This window comes from Fistularia commersonii, chromosome 10 (genome assembly GCF_037954325.1).
Source record: "Fistularia commersonii isolate RoL2024-O1a breed Wild chromosome 10, RoL_Fcom_v1.0, whole genome shotgun sequence".
NCBI lineage: Eukaryota > Metazoa > Chordata > Actinopteri > Syngnathiformes > Fistulariidae > Fistularia > Fistularia commersonii.
This window is the reverse complement of record NC_141293.1, coordinates 15,580,768-15,595,297: the sequence shown is the minus strand read 5'-3', so window position 1 is coordinate 15,595,297 and position 14,530 is coordinate 15,580,768. Positions and strand designations below refer to the sequence as shown.

The 14,530-nt window shown below is 44.7% G+C and overlaps 1 protein-coding gene across 2 annotated transcripts in view; it reads left to right on the top strand.

Annotated features, from left to right (window-relative positions):
• The first annotated feature begins 652 nt into the window (after positions 1–652).
• The window catches only part of bcam (basal cell adhesion molecule (Lutheran blood group)), a 49,371-nt gene continuing 35,493 nt past the window's right edge, over positions 653–14,530 (top strand). For both annotated transcript variants that reach the window (XM_086154029.1, XM_086154028.1), the window contains exon 1: positions 653–888. In XM_086154029.1, coding sequence (XP_086010155.1) covers positions 825–888 — 64 coding nt within the window. In that variant the 5' untranslated portion in view covers positions 653–824. The remainder of the gene's footprint in view (positions 889–14,530) is intronic.

Genomic DNA, 14,530 nt, shown 5'->3' with positions numbered 1-14,530 from the left:
AAATGGAATAAGAGTCAAGACGCCGCGGCTAGTAGCCTTCCTGAGCTAACTTAGCATTTAGCTAAGCTAACAGGTGATGCTCGTGTCCATTATGGCGCCGTCACATTCAAATTGCAATATCTTCAGGCTGTTTCACCCCGTCACGGCTGTTTCAGAGCCGCCGGATTCAAACTCGGGCGACAATTCCATATTAAATGAGGTGAAATTTGAAGTCCGGGACTAACCGAGGGCTGATGTATTACCTGAAAATTGGCGCCCGTATCGACGCTGAGGGGGCCGGGGTCGGGTGGACACCTCTCAGGTGTTTACATTATTTTTTCTTTTCACGTGCAAAATAAATCCACTGCGAGTGACTACAAAAGTAGATGTTTTTCAGGGAAAAAGAGAGTGTGTGTGTGTGTGTGTGTGTGTGTGTGTGTGTGTGTGTGTCTGTGTGTGTGTGTGTAGGGGATTGGAGGTGATGGTGGAGGGGGCACCTTTTGTGCGAATACATCAAGCCAGAGAGAAGACTGCCACCAGCATCAGATTTCTGTGTGTGTGTGTGTGTGTGTGTGTGTGTGTGTGTGTGTGTGTGTGTGTGTGTGTGTGTGTGTGTGTGTGTGTGTGTGTGTGTGTGAGGGAGGGAGGGAGGCACTCCTCCTGCCCAGAGAGAGAGAGAGAGAGAGAGAGAGGGTCCGTTGAAAGCAGGCAGGAAGACTTGCCGCTGCTACATTTCACTCCCGACAAGCGAAAACAAAGTGAAAACTACTCTCTTGGAAAAGAGAAGAAGGAGGAAGAAGGCAAAAGGGATAGAAAGAAAGGAAGAGAAAGTTAAAACGCGAGTAATGGACGGGATAACGCTCGGACGCGCGCAAATCGCGTGCACCTTGCTGCTGTGGGCAATGCGAGGTAAGACTTTTGTACCTCTTTTAATTCAACCTCTCTCCCTCACACACACACACACTTTAAACAAACATTTAAACACAAAAGAAAGTTTCCAGCTTCTCCCGATGGTTACCAGCCCGCTTCCTTCCTCCGTGGGTTTCCACCCGCGTCCCCCCCACGGACGTGAGAAGTTGTTCCGTGCGCTTTTCGGCTGATCTGTAACCGGTTTGGCTCCACAACAGGTGGAGACCGCGATCCCCCCACCTCCTGCTCGGACAAGAAAAGAGATTTATTCCCTTGTTCAGTCTGTCGTAGGTCGTTATTGTACGGATTAATCGCAGTTAACGTGAGTTAATTTTTGTGTCTTTTGAAGTAACGCGCCCCTCCTCCCCCGCATCCCGCACTGGCGGTGCACTTGCTGGCGGTGCGGCTCTTCGTGCGTCAGCTTCTTAATGTATAATTGATCAAATAACCCTCAAGAAAAAAAAAGGAAAAGAAAAAAAAAAAGCTTTAACCCCATCAGATCGTTGGTGTATCTATTTTTTTGCCAGTGTTTCTTTCTCCTCTATCGCCTTCTTTGATCAGTCTCTCTCTCCCCTCCTTCCATCGTGTCACCCTGGGAGCCAGAAGCTTTTTTTTTTTTTTTTTTTTAGGAGGAAAATCAAGTCTGAATCCAGAAATCCAATGATAAATGTGATTTATTTTGGTATGGAAAAAAAAAAAAAAAAAAAAAAAAAAGCTGCCTCACGATTGACCCCTGGTGACCCCCTGGGGTGACTTGCCCTTCTTTCTCATCGAGCGTTGATTGAAAACTGATATGACTACCCCACTGCGGTATTCCTCTTCTCAAACCCCGTCTTAGATATATTATTGATTTCATTTCATCTTTCATGTGGCTGTTTTTTTTCCTTTTTTTTTTTTTTGTCTTTTTTTTTTTTTTTTCTTAAATAATGGAGAACGCAGTGACTGACGCCTCCGCGGGGCGACTGAGCGTGGGTTCAAAAAAATTAAATTTGCAACAATATCTTTATATATTATTTTTTTTCAAAGAGTTATTTCAAATAGCCTCCGCTGGTTTGAAGGAAGCTGAGCTAAAGGGTGGGGTTGGCGCTGTTCATGTCCAGCGACTCCCCTTATCATCGTCTTTCAATCCGCTGAATAAATGTGTATTTAAAAAAAAACTCCAAACATCTTTCTCTGCTAAGTTTTACTGAAATTTACCCACTTTAAGGTTTTATACCGTCATTGTTTTCAAGATCTTTTTAACGCACCCCCCACCCCGTAGGGAGAGAGTTGTCCAGCTTTGCCGTCTGCAGATCTTTTTAACAGGTGCCTGGTTTAAAAAAAAAAAAAAAAAAAAAAAGGAAAAAGAAATGGCCTCATATTGGCCGGGAGCGGTGCAGATCACAAATCTCTCTTTACAGCTGCAGGCACATTGATTGAAAGCCTGGGCTTGATGTTGAATCCACCCGGCACCCCCTGACTTTGCCACGCCCATCTCAACTCTGAGGGAGCCGTAGCTTTTTTTTTTTTTTTTTTTTTTTCCTCAAACTTTAGTGCCTTAAGCATTTATCATGAAAAAAAAAAAAAAAAAAAATCTCCTCATACTTTTCGTCTAATAATAGCGACTCACTCGGGGTCTCGGTGGGATATTCTGTCACACGGACTCACATTCCCACAATTACTGGTCACAACACTTGCCAGCTAAGTATGTCAGTGAGGTTTTTTTTTTTTTTTTCCGGAGCTGAAGTAGGACGTGCACATTTGCAGAGCGTGTGTTTTCTTATCTTATCCGTGAACGGCAGCAAGTATTTTGAATTTTCTGTGTCGCTCGCGGTTACTTGGTTTTGAGGTAGGCGGTGGCGCCCCTGAGGTGCTTGGCATGCTGATGCCCGCTGTCACGCTGACCTTTTGACCCGCCTCGTCTTTCACGTCTGTAAAAAAAAAAAAAAAAACAAAAACTGGCATCTCACCGCTCAGATGCAAGTTTCAGGGGGTGAGAAAAAAATTGAAAAAAAAAAAATGTAAATGTAAATGTAAAAAGCCCCACCACACTTCAAGGAAGTGGCTTTTTTTCCCGCTCGCGAATAAAAAAAAAAAAGAACAGAAACTTAAAAAGGGCACAGTTTACGTTTGACTCTGAGGGAACCGGTGGAAAGAATCGCGGTGACAAGCGTCAGCCGAGTTCAAGGCGTCGGCCTCCGACACAGATTCGGACCCTTTTGTCTATTGCCGCCTTAATTCCCCGCGGTCATTTCCTCACTTTTAATTTCTGTACCCCCCTCCTGCGGACGCAGCATCCAAGGTGCACCCCCTGCAGCCATGTGTAATTATTATGGTATTAGACCAGAAAAAAGGGGGCATTTAGCCATGAGGAGATAAAAGCTAGGAAGACCTCTTCTTCTCCTTTGGAGTTTTAGGGCTTACGTTTGTTGGCGTGATCCTCAAGCAGTAGTTACGTGCTAACTGAAGAATCCTACCCGGGTACTAATGTATATGAAAGTAGACACAAGTGCAGCCCCTTCGCTTCTTGTGTTGCGCAACCGTGGAAACCGGAGGGGGGTTCACGGCGGTGAGTGACAGACGAACTATATAGCGCTTTGGCAGGAGCAAGGCGGTGTTTGCCCTCCCGCCCCCCGCCTTGTCATTGAGGCCCTGAGGCTGAGGAATGGCACGACCATAAAGATGGAGTCACCCCACCCTCGGTTAGTCTGTAAGAGTTGATATGTGTTGGTGCGTACCGCATTCCTGCCGACACGTCATAGCTTGCTGGGAAATGTTGGGTGTTAAGTTGGCGACGCTTCGGATTCCATCGGAAAAAGGACTCCCCCTTTTCTTTTTTTTTTGGGCGCAACAGGGAGCTGAATAGCTGAATAGACGGGGGATAGGCGGTCGACGAAAATCGGCTTCGCCAGACGCGCCGTGATCGTAGCTGGTTGCCAGAAGCCGCTTTGCGTGACCAGTTGGTTTTCCTCCGCTTGGCCAATCCCAGTTTGTAGCCTGATAGAAAGATGATCCCCGCTTGTGTTTTCCTTATTTTCCATCTCCGTGTTTGTACTTGGGGGGCGATTATACTCGATTATACGGCCCCTTAAATTCCCAACTGTTTTAACTTTTGGTCTTGTAAAAAGATGTTGGGTTATACTTCGAGAACAATATAAAAAAGTAGCTAGCCAGAAAAGAAAATCGTTTAAATCCTTCTCCAAAATGATGCTTGGACTTGTAAGATTGTGTTTACTTCACTTTTACAAAACTAAAGAGACCCGATTCGACAAAAGCCAGCTCTCCTCTGATTGTCCAATTTCTGGCGAGCCGAGTACGTTAGCGCCTTCATCATCCTTTGGTTAGTATCTGAGCCGTTCTGGAAGGTGGACGGTTACGTGGCTTCACCTGGAGAAGCGACCGCAGCCTCGATTCGGCGTCACAAAACCAACTTACGTTACATTAATGTGATGGAACTCATGAAAGGTGACTTTTCCAATGGCGTTCTTTCTCCACAGCTACTGAAATGAAAACAGCGTTTCTCCTGTTGATGTTCCTAGATGTCTCCAACGACCTCCCCCCCCCACACACACACACACCTCTTCTCTGACAGTCTCACATTTTTGGGCTACTGTCTCTCTTTTGTGTCCCGTAGAGAAGCTCTAAGTGTGTTTATGTTTGAGGTCTCCAGCTGTGATTTACCCGGCCGTCCTCGCCCGCGGTGGCTTTCTTTGCTTTTGTCCCCGGAACACAGATTATGACCCCACGTAGCGTCAGGAAGGTCGCCCGCTGTGTTTTGAGTGTAGGAGAGTTCTGTTTATCTTAATGCCGGTCCTAAGAAACCGTTCTCCAGCCGATTTACGGTCACTATTGATGACAGGAATGAAATACTCCCCACTCTTGGCCTGTTCTAGTCTCTGACCCATTAGTTTTTCTTCAGTTAAGCATGTTATAATTTCAAATGAAACATGTAACAATGTCAGAAACAAGAGGCGGAGAAGGCGGCCTTTCGAATTTGGTGAAACTCCGGGGCTTCCTGGCCGCCTCTCTCTTGTCATTAGCGGGAGTCAAAGGGAGGGAAGGAAGGAAACGGAGAGGAAAGGGATGGAAGGGAGGCGAGAACAAGGGATGGGATGGGAGATGATTAAACCGGCTATTTTGTTGCCTCTTTGCAGTCTTGTTGTTCTCGTCTCAAGGGAGGAAAATGATGGCAATAGCTAATTTCAAATGTAGCCTTGAAGAGGCTCTACGTGCGTGTCCTTGGTGTGTGCTTGATGTTGGGAGTAGCAGCGTCGGTGCGACTGGGGGGGAATGGAAATGGAGAGTTACTTGGAAGGGGGGGGGGGTTGCAATCCAGGGTTGCGACAAAAACCTGAAAAATTCATCTGTGAAAAATGGATTCATTCTTCGTCTCTGGAAGGGGTCGGCAACCTTTAACATCCACAGAGCCGTTTGGACCCGGTTTCCACGGAAAAGAAACACTACGAGCCGCAATTACTTTTTGACGTCTAAAATAAAGGTACCACCGCACATATTGCTTTTTCTTACCTTTACACTTTGTATAAACAACTATAGTGTGTTGCTTATGAAATCCACAAAGTGCTAGAGAGAAAATTAAATTTCATTTTTGTAATGAACACATTTTGAACATTTAAAAAAAAATAAAAAATAAAATAATAAAAATAAAGAGAAAATAAATAAAAATAAAATTGAAAAAATAATAATTATAATGAGAAGAAGAAGAAGAAGAAATAATGATTTTAAAATTATTACGGGTAGCCCATCCTCAAGGGTAGTCAAAGCACCAAGGTCTATGGCTGGGGGTTAACCCCGAAGAAGGAAAAGACAGATTTTTAAAAAAAAAAAATCTTTTTTAATAAATGCACTTAAAAAATAAAAAATAAATAAAGGGAGATACCCTGAGATGAATGTCTTTTTTCTTTCAAATGAATTAAAAAGCTGAACTTAAATTATCCTGTAGCATCATCCTGATATTACCTTTGGGCTTTCAGAGTGTGCAGCAGAGCCTTGACCTGAATTTTAAAAATGAATTCGGAAATTTTCTCTCTTCTCTCTCTGAATATTTTTCAGGAAAGGCTCTCTGTGTATTTTTGAATTGTCTTGTGACATTTGACTTTATATTGTTTGCCAGTTTTTCTCCACAAATTAGGCATACTGGTAGGCCAACCTTGTCAGAGGTAAACGCAAATGAATCTGCCCAGGCATCATTAAATGCTCTATTTTCCTCAGATATTTTTCTTTTCTTACATTTCTCCAGAATTTGACCACCTGGGGTTGAAAGTCTCAACAAATTGGCTTATTAATTGACGTTTATTTTGATATAGAAAAATAACAAATATGATTTTATTTCAATATTTCAAGATCACAATACTCTTCCAATTTAGAACTAAAATTAAAAAAAGGAACTAACAACAAACAAAATACACTTCAATTCAATACTTGTCATTTATTTTCCCAAGCCACTCGGAACCGCAGTGTAAGGATGAAAGAGCCGCATGATGCCGACCCCTTGCGCTATGGTGTTGGAGTTACGGCGCGGTTTGTGTAACCGGCAATTGGTTTTACCACTTGTATTTTGTCTGGTGCAGTTGTTTTGCACGGCTCAAAACGTTTGCAAGAGTGGGTGGGTGAGGCGGGTGAGGTGGGGTAAAATCAGACCACAGGATAAAGGCAGAGAGCGAAGCGTTGAAAGGATGTTCGGATGGAGGAATACTATGAAGCAAATGGGAATGCCTTGGAAAAAGCCTGGATCTGTGGCCAAGGGGATCATTTCCTGGCAGCAGAAAAAGAAATCCTAACCCCCCGCACTCCCAAAAACCTAAACCCTCCATCTGACTGTTGGCGGGGAGAGGGTCCTCGGGGACCTCCGCAAGCTGTTGCTTTGCACACATCAACAGTTGCCTCAGCGGCAGTTGTTGAACGCACCCTTCCAAAAAGGCCCGACTCGCCCGCCCTTCCCGCACACCTACTGGGTTCCAATCCGCCGCCGCCCGTCTCCGCGCTCCGCCGGTTTTGGGCGCGTCGGTTGGCCTCCTCTTCCTCCTACGGATCAACTCCTGTAGCGGTGATTCAAATTTGTCTTTCTGTTTGAACGTCGGGCCGCTTTCCTTCATTATCATATTTTAATATACATAGAAATGGCAAAACATTGTTATTTTATGCTAACCGCACATACATATACATGATTTCGATAAAATGTGCACCTGAATTTTCCTATTTTTACCACGTTACATATATATTCACCATTTATTTCACATAAATTTCACCATATTTTTTCATTACATTACAGTCATATGGCAGACGCTTTTATCCAAAGCGACTTACAAAAAGTGCTACCAAATAGCCATCTCAAAACTATATGTACTCACATACATTAATTTTTTTTTTTTTTTTTCTGGGGGGGGTTAAGTGCGATTAGTGGGGTAGTGTTTGGTGAAGAGCTATGTTTTTAGCATATTATCAATTTAACCGAATTGTCAAAAATTGCCTACTTTTTAACGTTTGGTTAAAAAAAGTATTATCATTTTAGGGAACAACCTCTTGACCCTTTGCTTCCTCAGAGGCAGTTTCAGAAATCCGACTGTCGAGCGCAGAGGAATTCTCTTCCCAAGAGTATCTGAGTGGCGTAACGATAACGCGGGGAGAGGAAAGGTGACGGAGAGGTCGGCGGAAACGGTCCTGTGTGTAACGTGTGTGTACAGAATGTATGACCGTGTGCGAATACGCTCGCAAAACAAACAAAAAAAAAAAAAAAAAAAAAAAAACAGTCGGTTTTGGAACGCCGCGATTTCACATCTCTCTTAACAACCACTTCTCTTGTCCTTCTCGGTTTCTCATCTCTCAGAGAACATTCCTGCGCTCCCCCTCGCCCAACTTCAATCTAGTTAATGGTTAAGCAACGGTGGTTAACCTCTCCCGTGAGGCTGGTCACAGTTTGACAATGAGATCTTATTGCTTTAAGGGGGGGTGGTGTGTGGTGCGAGGAGGTTGCGGAGAGGCTTCACGTTTGAATGGGCGACCTGGGGAAAGCGGGTGGGGGATTACCCCGTGTTACCTGAGAGTCGGAGCGGCGCGGCGGCATCACAGAGCAAGTGTCGGCTTACGCGGCTTCCCGGCTCCTGCGGCCGCCCCGAGGAGTCACGAGGCGCCTCGGTCTTATCAAACTTCTGCGTTAGACGTGGACCCAAGCAGTAAAGTTGCCCCCCTCTGCTTGTCTGTACTTGACTTTGAACGAAAAGATGGGTAAAGTTACCCCCCCCGTCCCCGTCCCTACTGCCGGAGCCTCGCCTAGACTCGTCCTTTTCTTTACCTCACTTCGACTTTCTTCTGGCTTAGCTTCGTTTCACCCTGGGATTCTCTGCCAGCCTCTTAAACGCACCTCCCATCTTTGTAAATCGATGCTTTGATGGCTGTCTCCTCCTTGTCTTACCCTCTATCGTTCGCATCTCATTTCCCGATCGAGGCCCGAGACGTGGCCTCTTAATCATCGTCATAATAACGGGACCGAAAACGCACCCTCGTCGCAGCAGCGATGGGCCGTCTCTTGTGATCCCTGACGCCGGGGAAGGTAATTTCTTTTGACAAACAATGCGACTAATGCTAACAGTTGAGCCAGAAGGTTTGGACTCACCGCCACTTTCGATTTATGCCATCATCTATAAAGCGCCGGTTGCTGAAAAGCACTCCACTTCCATTAAGGCGGATGCGTTTTTTTTTTTTTAAACTTTGTTTTTCACCATCCGAAACATCATAACTAAATCTCCGGTGTTGTTCATCCGCTGCGCCGGTATTCTGGTAATATGAGGCACGGTCTTGTTACGAAACCCGGCTCTGATTCAGCCCTGCAGGGGAAACAAAAAAAAAGGACTCACTGGCTGCGGGTCTATATGAATATTTAATCTAAAAATCAATGGGATTCTATTTCTTCATACATCCATCCGGCTAAATGGGTCTCGGTTACTTGTCCCACCAACGGCAAAACGTGAAGGATGGTAATTTAAGGGATAATGTTAGCCTCGCAAAGTGGTTAACTGATTTAGCGTCTTGTTATTAGTGGCTAAAGTAATTACGACCCCGCTGTTTTGCCTCAAGAGCATCTTAGGTCTTCTTCCCGGCGGCGAGTATTCCTCGCCGTGAGTACGCAGCGCAACCTGCTCGTCTGCGAGGTTCAGCCGCTGTGGCGACCAATGACGCATCGCGGGTAGTTGTCTTTTTTCCAGCACCTCCTTGGCTGGTTTGGAGTGGCACGAAGGGGTTTTTCAGGACCCGACAACCCCCCCCACACACACACACACACACTTTGATCCCATTCTTGGCTCGCTGTCACCCATCTACACACACACACACACACACACTTCGGATGAAAGAAGCAGGCTCCCCACGTCAATTAGCAGTTGGGTAGTGTGTGTTGTGTGTGCATGTGGGTGTGTGTCCCTGTCCGCTTGGAGTGTATAAGGATGGGGGTGGTTGGGTGGTTAATAGCAGAGGCAGAGAGGACACATGTTCAATAATAAGGGCTGACAAAGGAGGGTGGGATGGAGGAGGGCGGGTGAGCTCTCAAAATGTCATCGCCTTTTTTTTTTTTACCACCCTCTTTGAAATCTATAACATGATTAGGGTTATGGAGTATTATCAATACGTCAATACATATTGATTTCCCAAAATACAGCTCAAGTACGACTGTCGTACTTATGGTGATGCAGCAGCAGGTACTTCACGATCAATCTCGGAATAAAAAAATAGTTGTTGTAGAAATCAAAATCGGATTAGTTTCCGTCTACATCAGGGGCCTCAGACTCGCGGCCCTCTGTAACGCCTCGCGGTTTTTTGTCACATGCATCTGGGGGTTTTATACAGTGGGTTTCAAAAACAACCGGGCAAGGAAAATAAAATGAAAAATAAATTTGCAATGTATTTTTTTGCTTCTAAATTTGAAAACAAAATGATTTTTTGATGAAAAAAAAAAAGGCTGGTGGCATTGTTAAAACGATCTTTCTTATTTCTATAAAAAACATAAAAACGATAGCAAAAAAAAAAACAAAAAACAAAAAAAAACGGTCGAAATTAAAGAGATTGATTTCATAACCAGAATAGCCACAATTAGCCTTGTAAACACTATACCTCCTCTTATACATGCTACCAATCAATTCTCTAATAAATTCTAGTGGCAAATTTTCCAACAGTGACAAGATTTTCTCTTTTAACCCAACAATATTTTTAGGGTGTTATTTCATCAATTATTTTTTAATATTCATTTTTTAATATTAATTCATCATGTATTTTTTTAGAGGAACAGTTCATTACATATCAAGATTTTTATAATTTACCTGTTAACCTCATTTACAGTAAAATAAAGGAAAAATTTGGACTAATGATTTTACTGGTTTGATCCCCTTGATATCAAATGAGGTCGTATGTGGCCAAAATAAATTGACACCCCTGGTCTTCATGATGGCTTGTGTCTCTATCATAGGACAAGAAGGGATGCGGTTGTTTGCACTTTTCTCAAAGACGGGTCCCGAGGAATGAATGAATCCAACAAGGGGGCCTTTCTGTGTGGAGTTTGCATGTTCTGTGTGTGTGTGTGTGTGTTTCCAAAAACATCCAGGAGGGTCCATTTGAGATCCTCAATGTGTGAATAAGCGAGTGAACGGTTATTATATGTTGCACTGTGATTGGCGGGTGCCCTTCCTCTTGCCCAATGACAGGATAGCTCTGGAGAAGCAGTAGATAAGGAATGAACGAATGACAGAAATCTCCAATTAAAATGAACAAGAATAGTGTCTAATTGTCTACTCAAGTCATAATTAATGGTAATTTGGCCTTTTTTCAGTTTTTTAATGGATTTCTTTCATGTCATCTCAAAGAAACCATGGAAAGTTGTAAGAAACACGCTTACCGTTTTCTCGTCTTACCTAAAATTTGCGACGTACGATGTAGCAATCTGAAAAAAAAGGAATTACATGAGAAATGTACTTTTGCCGCTGCCTGTATCTATAAGTCAATTTCAATAATATTGCAACGAGCCACTGCAGAGACGTTTTTGTCCAGCACTGCATACGACATGGCAACCATCGCCGTATTATCTGTGCACTTTTCAGCAAAATGTCTGAGTACCTGAACAAGGATACTTTGTTAAGACATTCCTGGAGGCTGCTGGAATGCAGGTATTAATACAAGCCTGATTACACACACACACACACACACTCACACACACACAGCATAGGGAAGGGAAGGAAGTGCAGAGGGAAGGGTGAGGAAAGGAGCAAGCAGGATGCCACATGTGACATGGGTGTGTCAAGCGTGTGTGTGTGTGTGTGTGTGTGTGTGTGTGTGTGTGTGTGTGTGTGTGTGTGTGTGTGTGCGCGCGCGCCGTGGTCTACAGGTGTTGGGAGGGTTTTCTCAAGGTCCGAGTGTGTTTTGATATGTGCCTGGAATGCTTCTGCAGTTAACTGAACCGACACAGCAGCATGTGTGTGTGTTTGTGTGTGTGTGTGTGTGTGTGTGTGTGTGTGTGTGTGTGTGTGTGTGTCTTTGGGTGGGCGTGTTGGGTTTTTCACTGATTGGGGAGGCGCTGGACTGTGCTGTGTGTGTGGCCGTTGTCACTCTGACCAGTCAGGAGTATGTGAATGTTGCGGCAACCCCAGCCAGACTCGCAATCCGGATTTAACAGATGTTATAAATAAGTGTGTGTGTGTGTGTGTGTGTGTGTGTGTGTATGTGTGTGTGTGTGCAATTCCACATGGTACCAGCTGGTGACTGGGACAGCAGCGGATTTGTGAATTCGCAGAGCGCGCCAGAGCACCCAAGGGGCCTCACATAGCAAGAATTCGCCTCTTGCCCCCCCCCCCCCGTCCTTTGTCTTCATTTTCACGTCGTAGAAAAAAAACAAAGTTTAAAAAAAAACATCACTTGCCCCCCACCCACTCCAGCCGTATCCACAGTGGCATATTGTGCCATCCAGTTGGCGGCTAGTGATTGCCAGCTGGTGACACATAATCCAGGTTGTGATACCCCATCTTCTTTGGTGAGGAAGGAAGCGCAAAAAAAAGATTATAATTTCCACATGCACTCCTTTTTCGCAGCCCCTCAACCCCACGGTACACCATTTGTTTTCACCCGTGCCTGCAGACAGGGGGCGTCGGTTCTGGATCAGCCACGGCCGTGTGACTGCACAACACTCGGTTCCACTGGTAACCTTGAGCAGTACCTTGAACTCGCGGGTAGATTGTACGTCCTATGATAATTTCTAGGAAATAAAGCTCACGGTTTTTGAACAATGGCATGCTTGTTCCCTCTTTTGGCTGCGTCCGAGTATCGGAGCACGGCCTCCCATCCTGAAGCGAACTCGTCATTTTAGATCAGGGTCAAATTCATTTTGGTTCCGGGGCCGCATACGACCTAATTGGATATCAAGAGAGCCAAACCAGTAAAACTGATAGTCTAAATTTTTCCTTTTCCTTTTCCATTATAAAAATCTTGATTTGTAATGAACTGTTCCTCTAAAAAACACATGATGAATTGATATTAAAAATGAATATTAAAAAAGAATTGATGAAATAACAGCCTAAAAATATTTTTGAGTTAAAAGAGAAAATCTTGTCACTGTGGGAAAATTTGCCACTGATTGAAAACTGATTGGTAGCATGTAAAGGAGAGGTATAATGTTTACAAGGTTAGTTGTGGCTATTCAGGTTATTAAATCAATCTTTTTAATTTTGCCCATTTTTTTTTTTTTTGCTATCGTGTTTTTTTATAGAAATAAGAAAGATCGTTTTAACAGTGTGACGAGGCGTATTTTTCATCAAAAAAATCATTTTGGTTTCAAATTTTGAGGCAAAAAAATATATTGCAAAGTTACTTTTTCTTTTTTTTCTTTGCTCAGTTGTTTTTGAAATCCACTGTATGAAACCCCCAGATGCATGTGAGAAAAAAACGTAGTAACACAAAGATTAGATTTCAGGCGGGGGGGCCACGACATATTGTTCTGAGGGCCACCGTTGGCCCTTGGGCCGCGAGTCTGAGACCCCTGATCTAGGTTGTCCATATGATGTCTCTACGTCCGGACTTTTGATTGACAGGTCAAACCCCGGCTCTTGTTTCAATGACAGCTCTGATTGGCTCCTGCCCCACTCATGTGACCCTGCAAGCATGAACGAATGAATGGTTTACTTGATAAGAAAATGAATATTCATCTCCTTTAAGTTTGTTATCCGCGTTTTCATCTGTGAAAACACTTCAAAGTACATAAAAAGGTTAACGAACGTGACAAAGAGGATTTTTGTGTTTATTCAAAACACATTCAATTGAATATCATTTTTGTATCCCGTGTGCCCGGTATCCAAATTACAGCCAGTGCTTTTGTTCGATTTGCAAGGTTCGGTTTTGAAAGAACGAGAGGGTTAAAGTTTTTTGGGGGGTTTACTGTCGCCGCTCTCTCTCTCCAGTTCCTGTTGTTCTCTAATTGGACGTCAGGTGCCGAATCCCAAAGCTTTCCAGTGTTTCTCTGGCTCCGCTGTCCCCCCTCCTACCACCCACTATTACCCCTTCGTCTGTGTGGTCAGAGCCCCGGCAGTGGATTATCAGCCAGTTGACTCGCAAAGGGCAGCCAAGGCTCTAGTACAAACACGAGTCAATATCCAAACGTGGAAACAACCCGCCCCCCCCCCTCTTCCCGTGTCACCCCGAGCCAGACCCGATCAGCGGCTCTGCCCAAAGCGTTAGCCGCTAACACTGACACGCCGCGCTGCCTGTGTTTGCAAAAGCCGCCTGCGCCGTGATCCCATCCAAAAGCTGAATAAACAGTCCGAAAAAAAAAAAAAAGCTTCATAAATTGGTTGTGTTGTGAAACAAAGGCACCCCTTCCGGCCCGCCGACCCTCAACTCAGTGGAGGGAAATTGGCCTTAAAAGCTTTTATAAAAGTTAAAAATAGTGTATGGAACCTCAGGAAGCGGGCGGGTGGATTAGCACATATCACCAGACATCTTCATCACCATGGAGACGGATACTTTGGCGAGTGTCAGCCTGAATGATGGTTCGGCGTAGGGAACGTGATATATTATGTCGTCTACCGGGTTCGGAAATTAAAAACCCACAAGCGATCGTGCGGTGATGTTTGAGCTCCCGCGATGATGGTCTTAACCATCCGGAATGCTCTCTCTGCGTGTCTGGACTCCACATGTGTCGGCTTGGGTGGGAGGAGTGAAACCGAGAAAGTCCTTGCCAAAGTATAGATTACAAAAGTACTGAAGCGGTAAGTTCCCTTATGAGGCGGGGAGCAATCTGTCGGTTTGATTTGCGGCATCGGAGGGATAACCCGATTACTCGTATTGCTTAACGTAAATTCAAGAAACGCGTCTTACGGATGTCTCTCGAGGCCGCCGGCCCGCATTTATGCGCGACCGAATCCCGAAACTCCGCCTCGCTCACCTTCCCCCCACAATGTCAGCCTGAGGTTTCGCAGCTCATTATGGAGATAGTGGAGTCAGTGTCTTTGCCCCGCAGCTACCTCTCCAGCTGCAGCCGTGGAAAAAATGTCTAACTCCGTGCCGATGATCGACATCTTCCACATCTCCCGTCCTTCAACCGTGTTTTTCTTTTGCGCCACATTCCCGCAGTCCTCGCCTTTTTTTCCCCTGAATGTGACAGCCAGCCCTTCGCCGC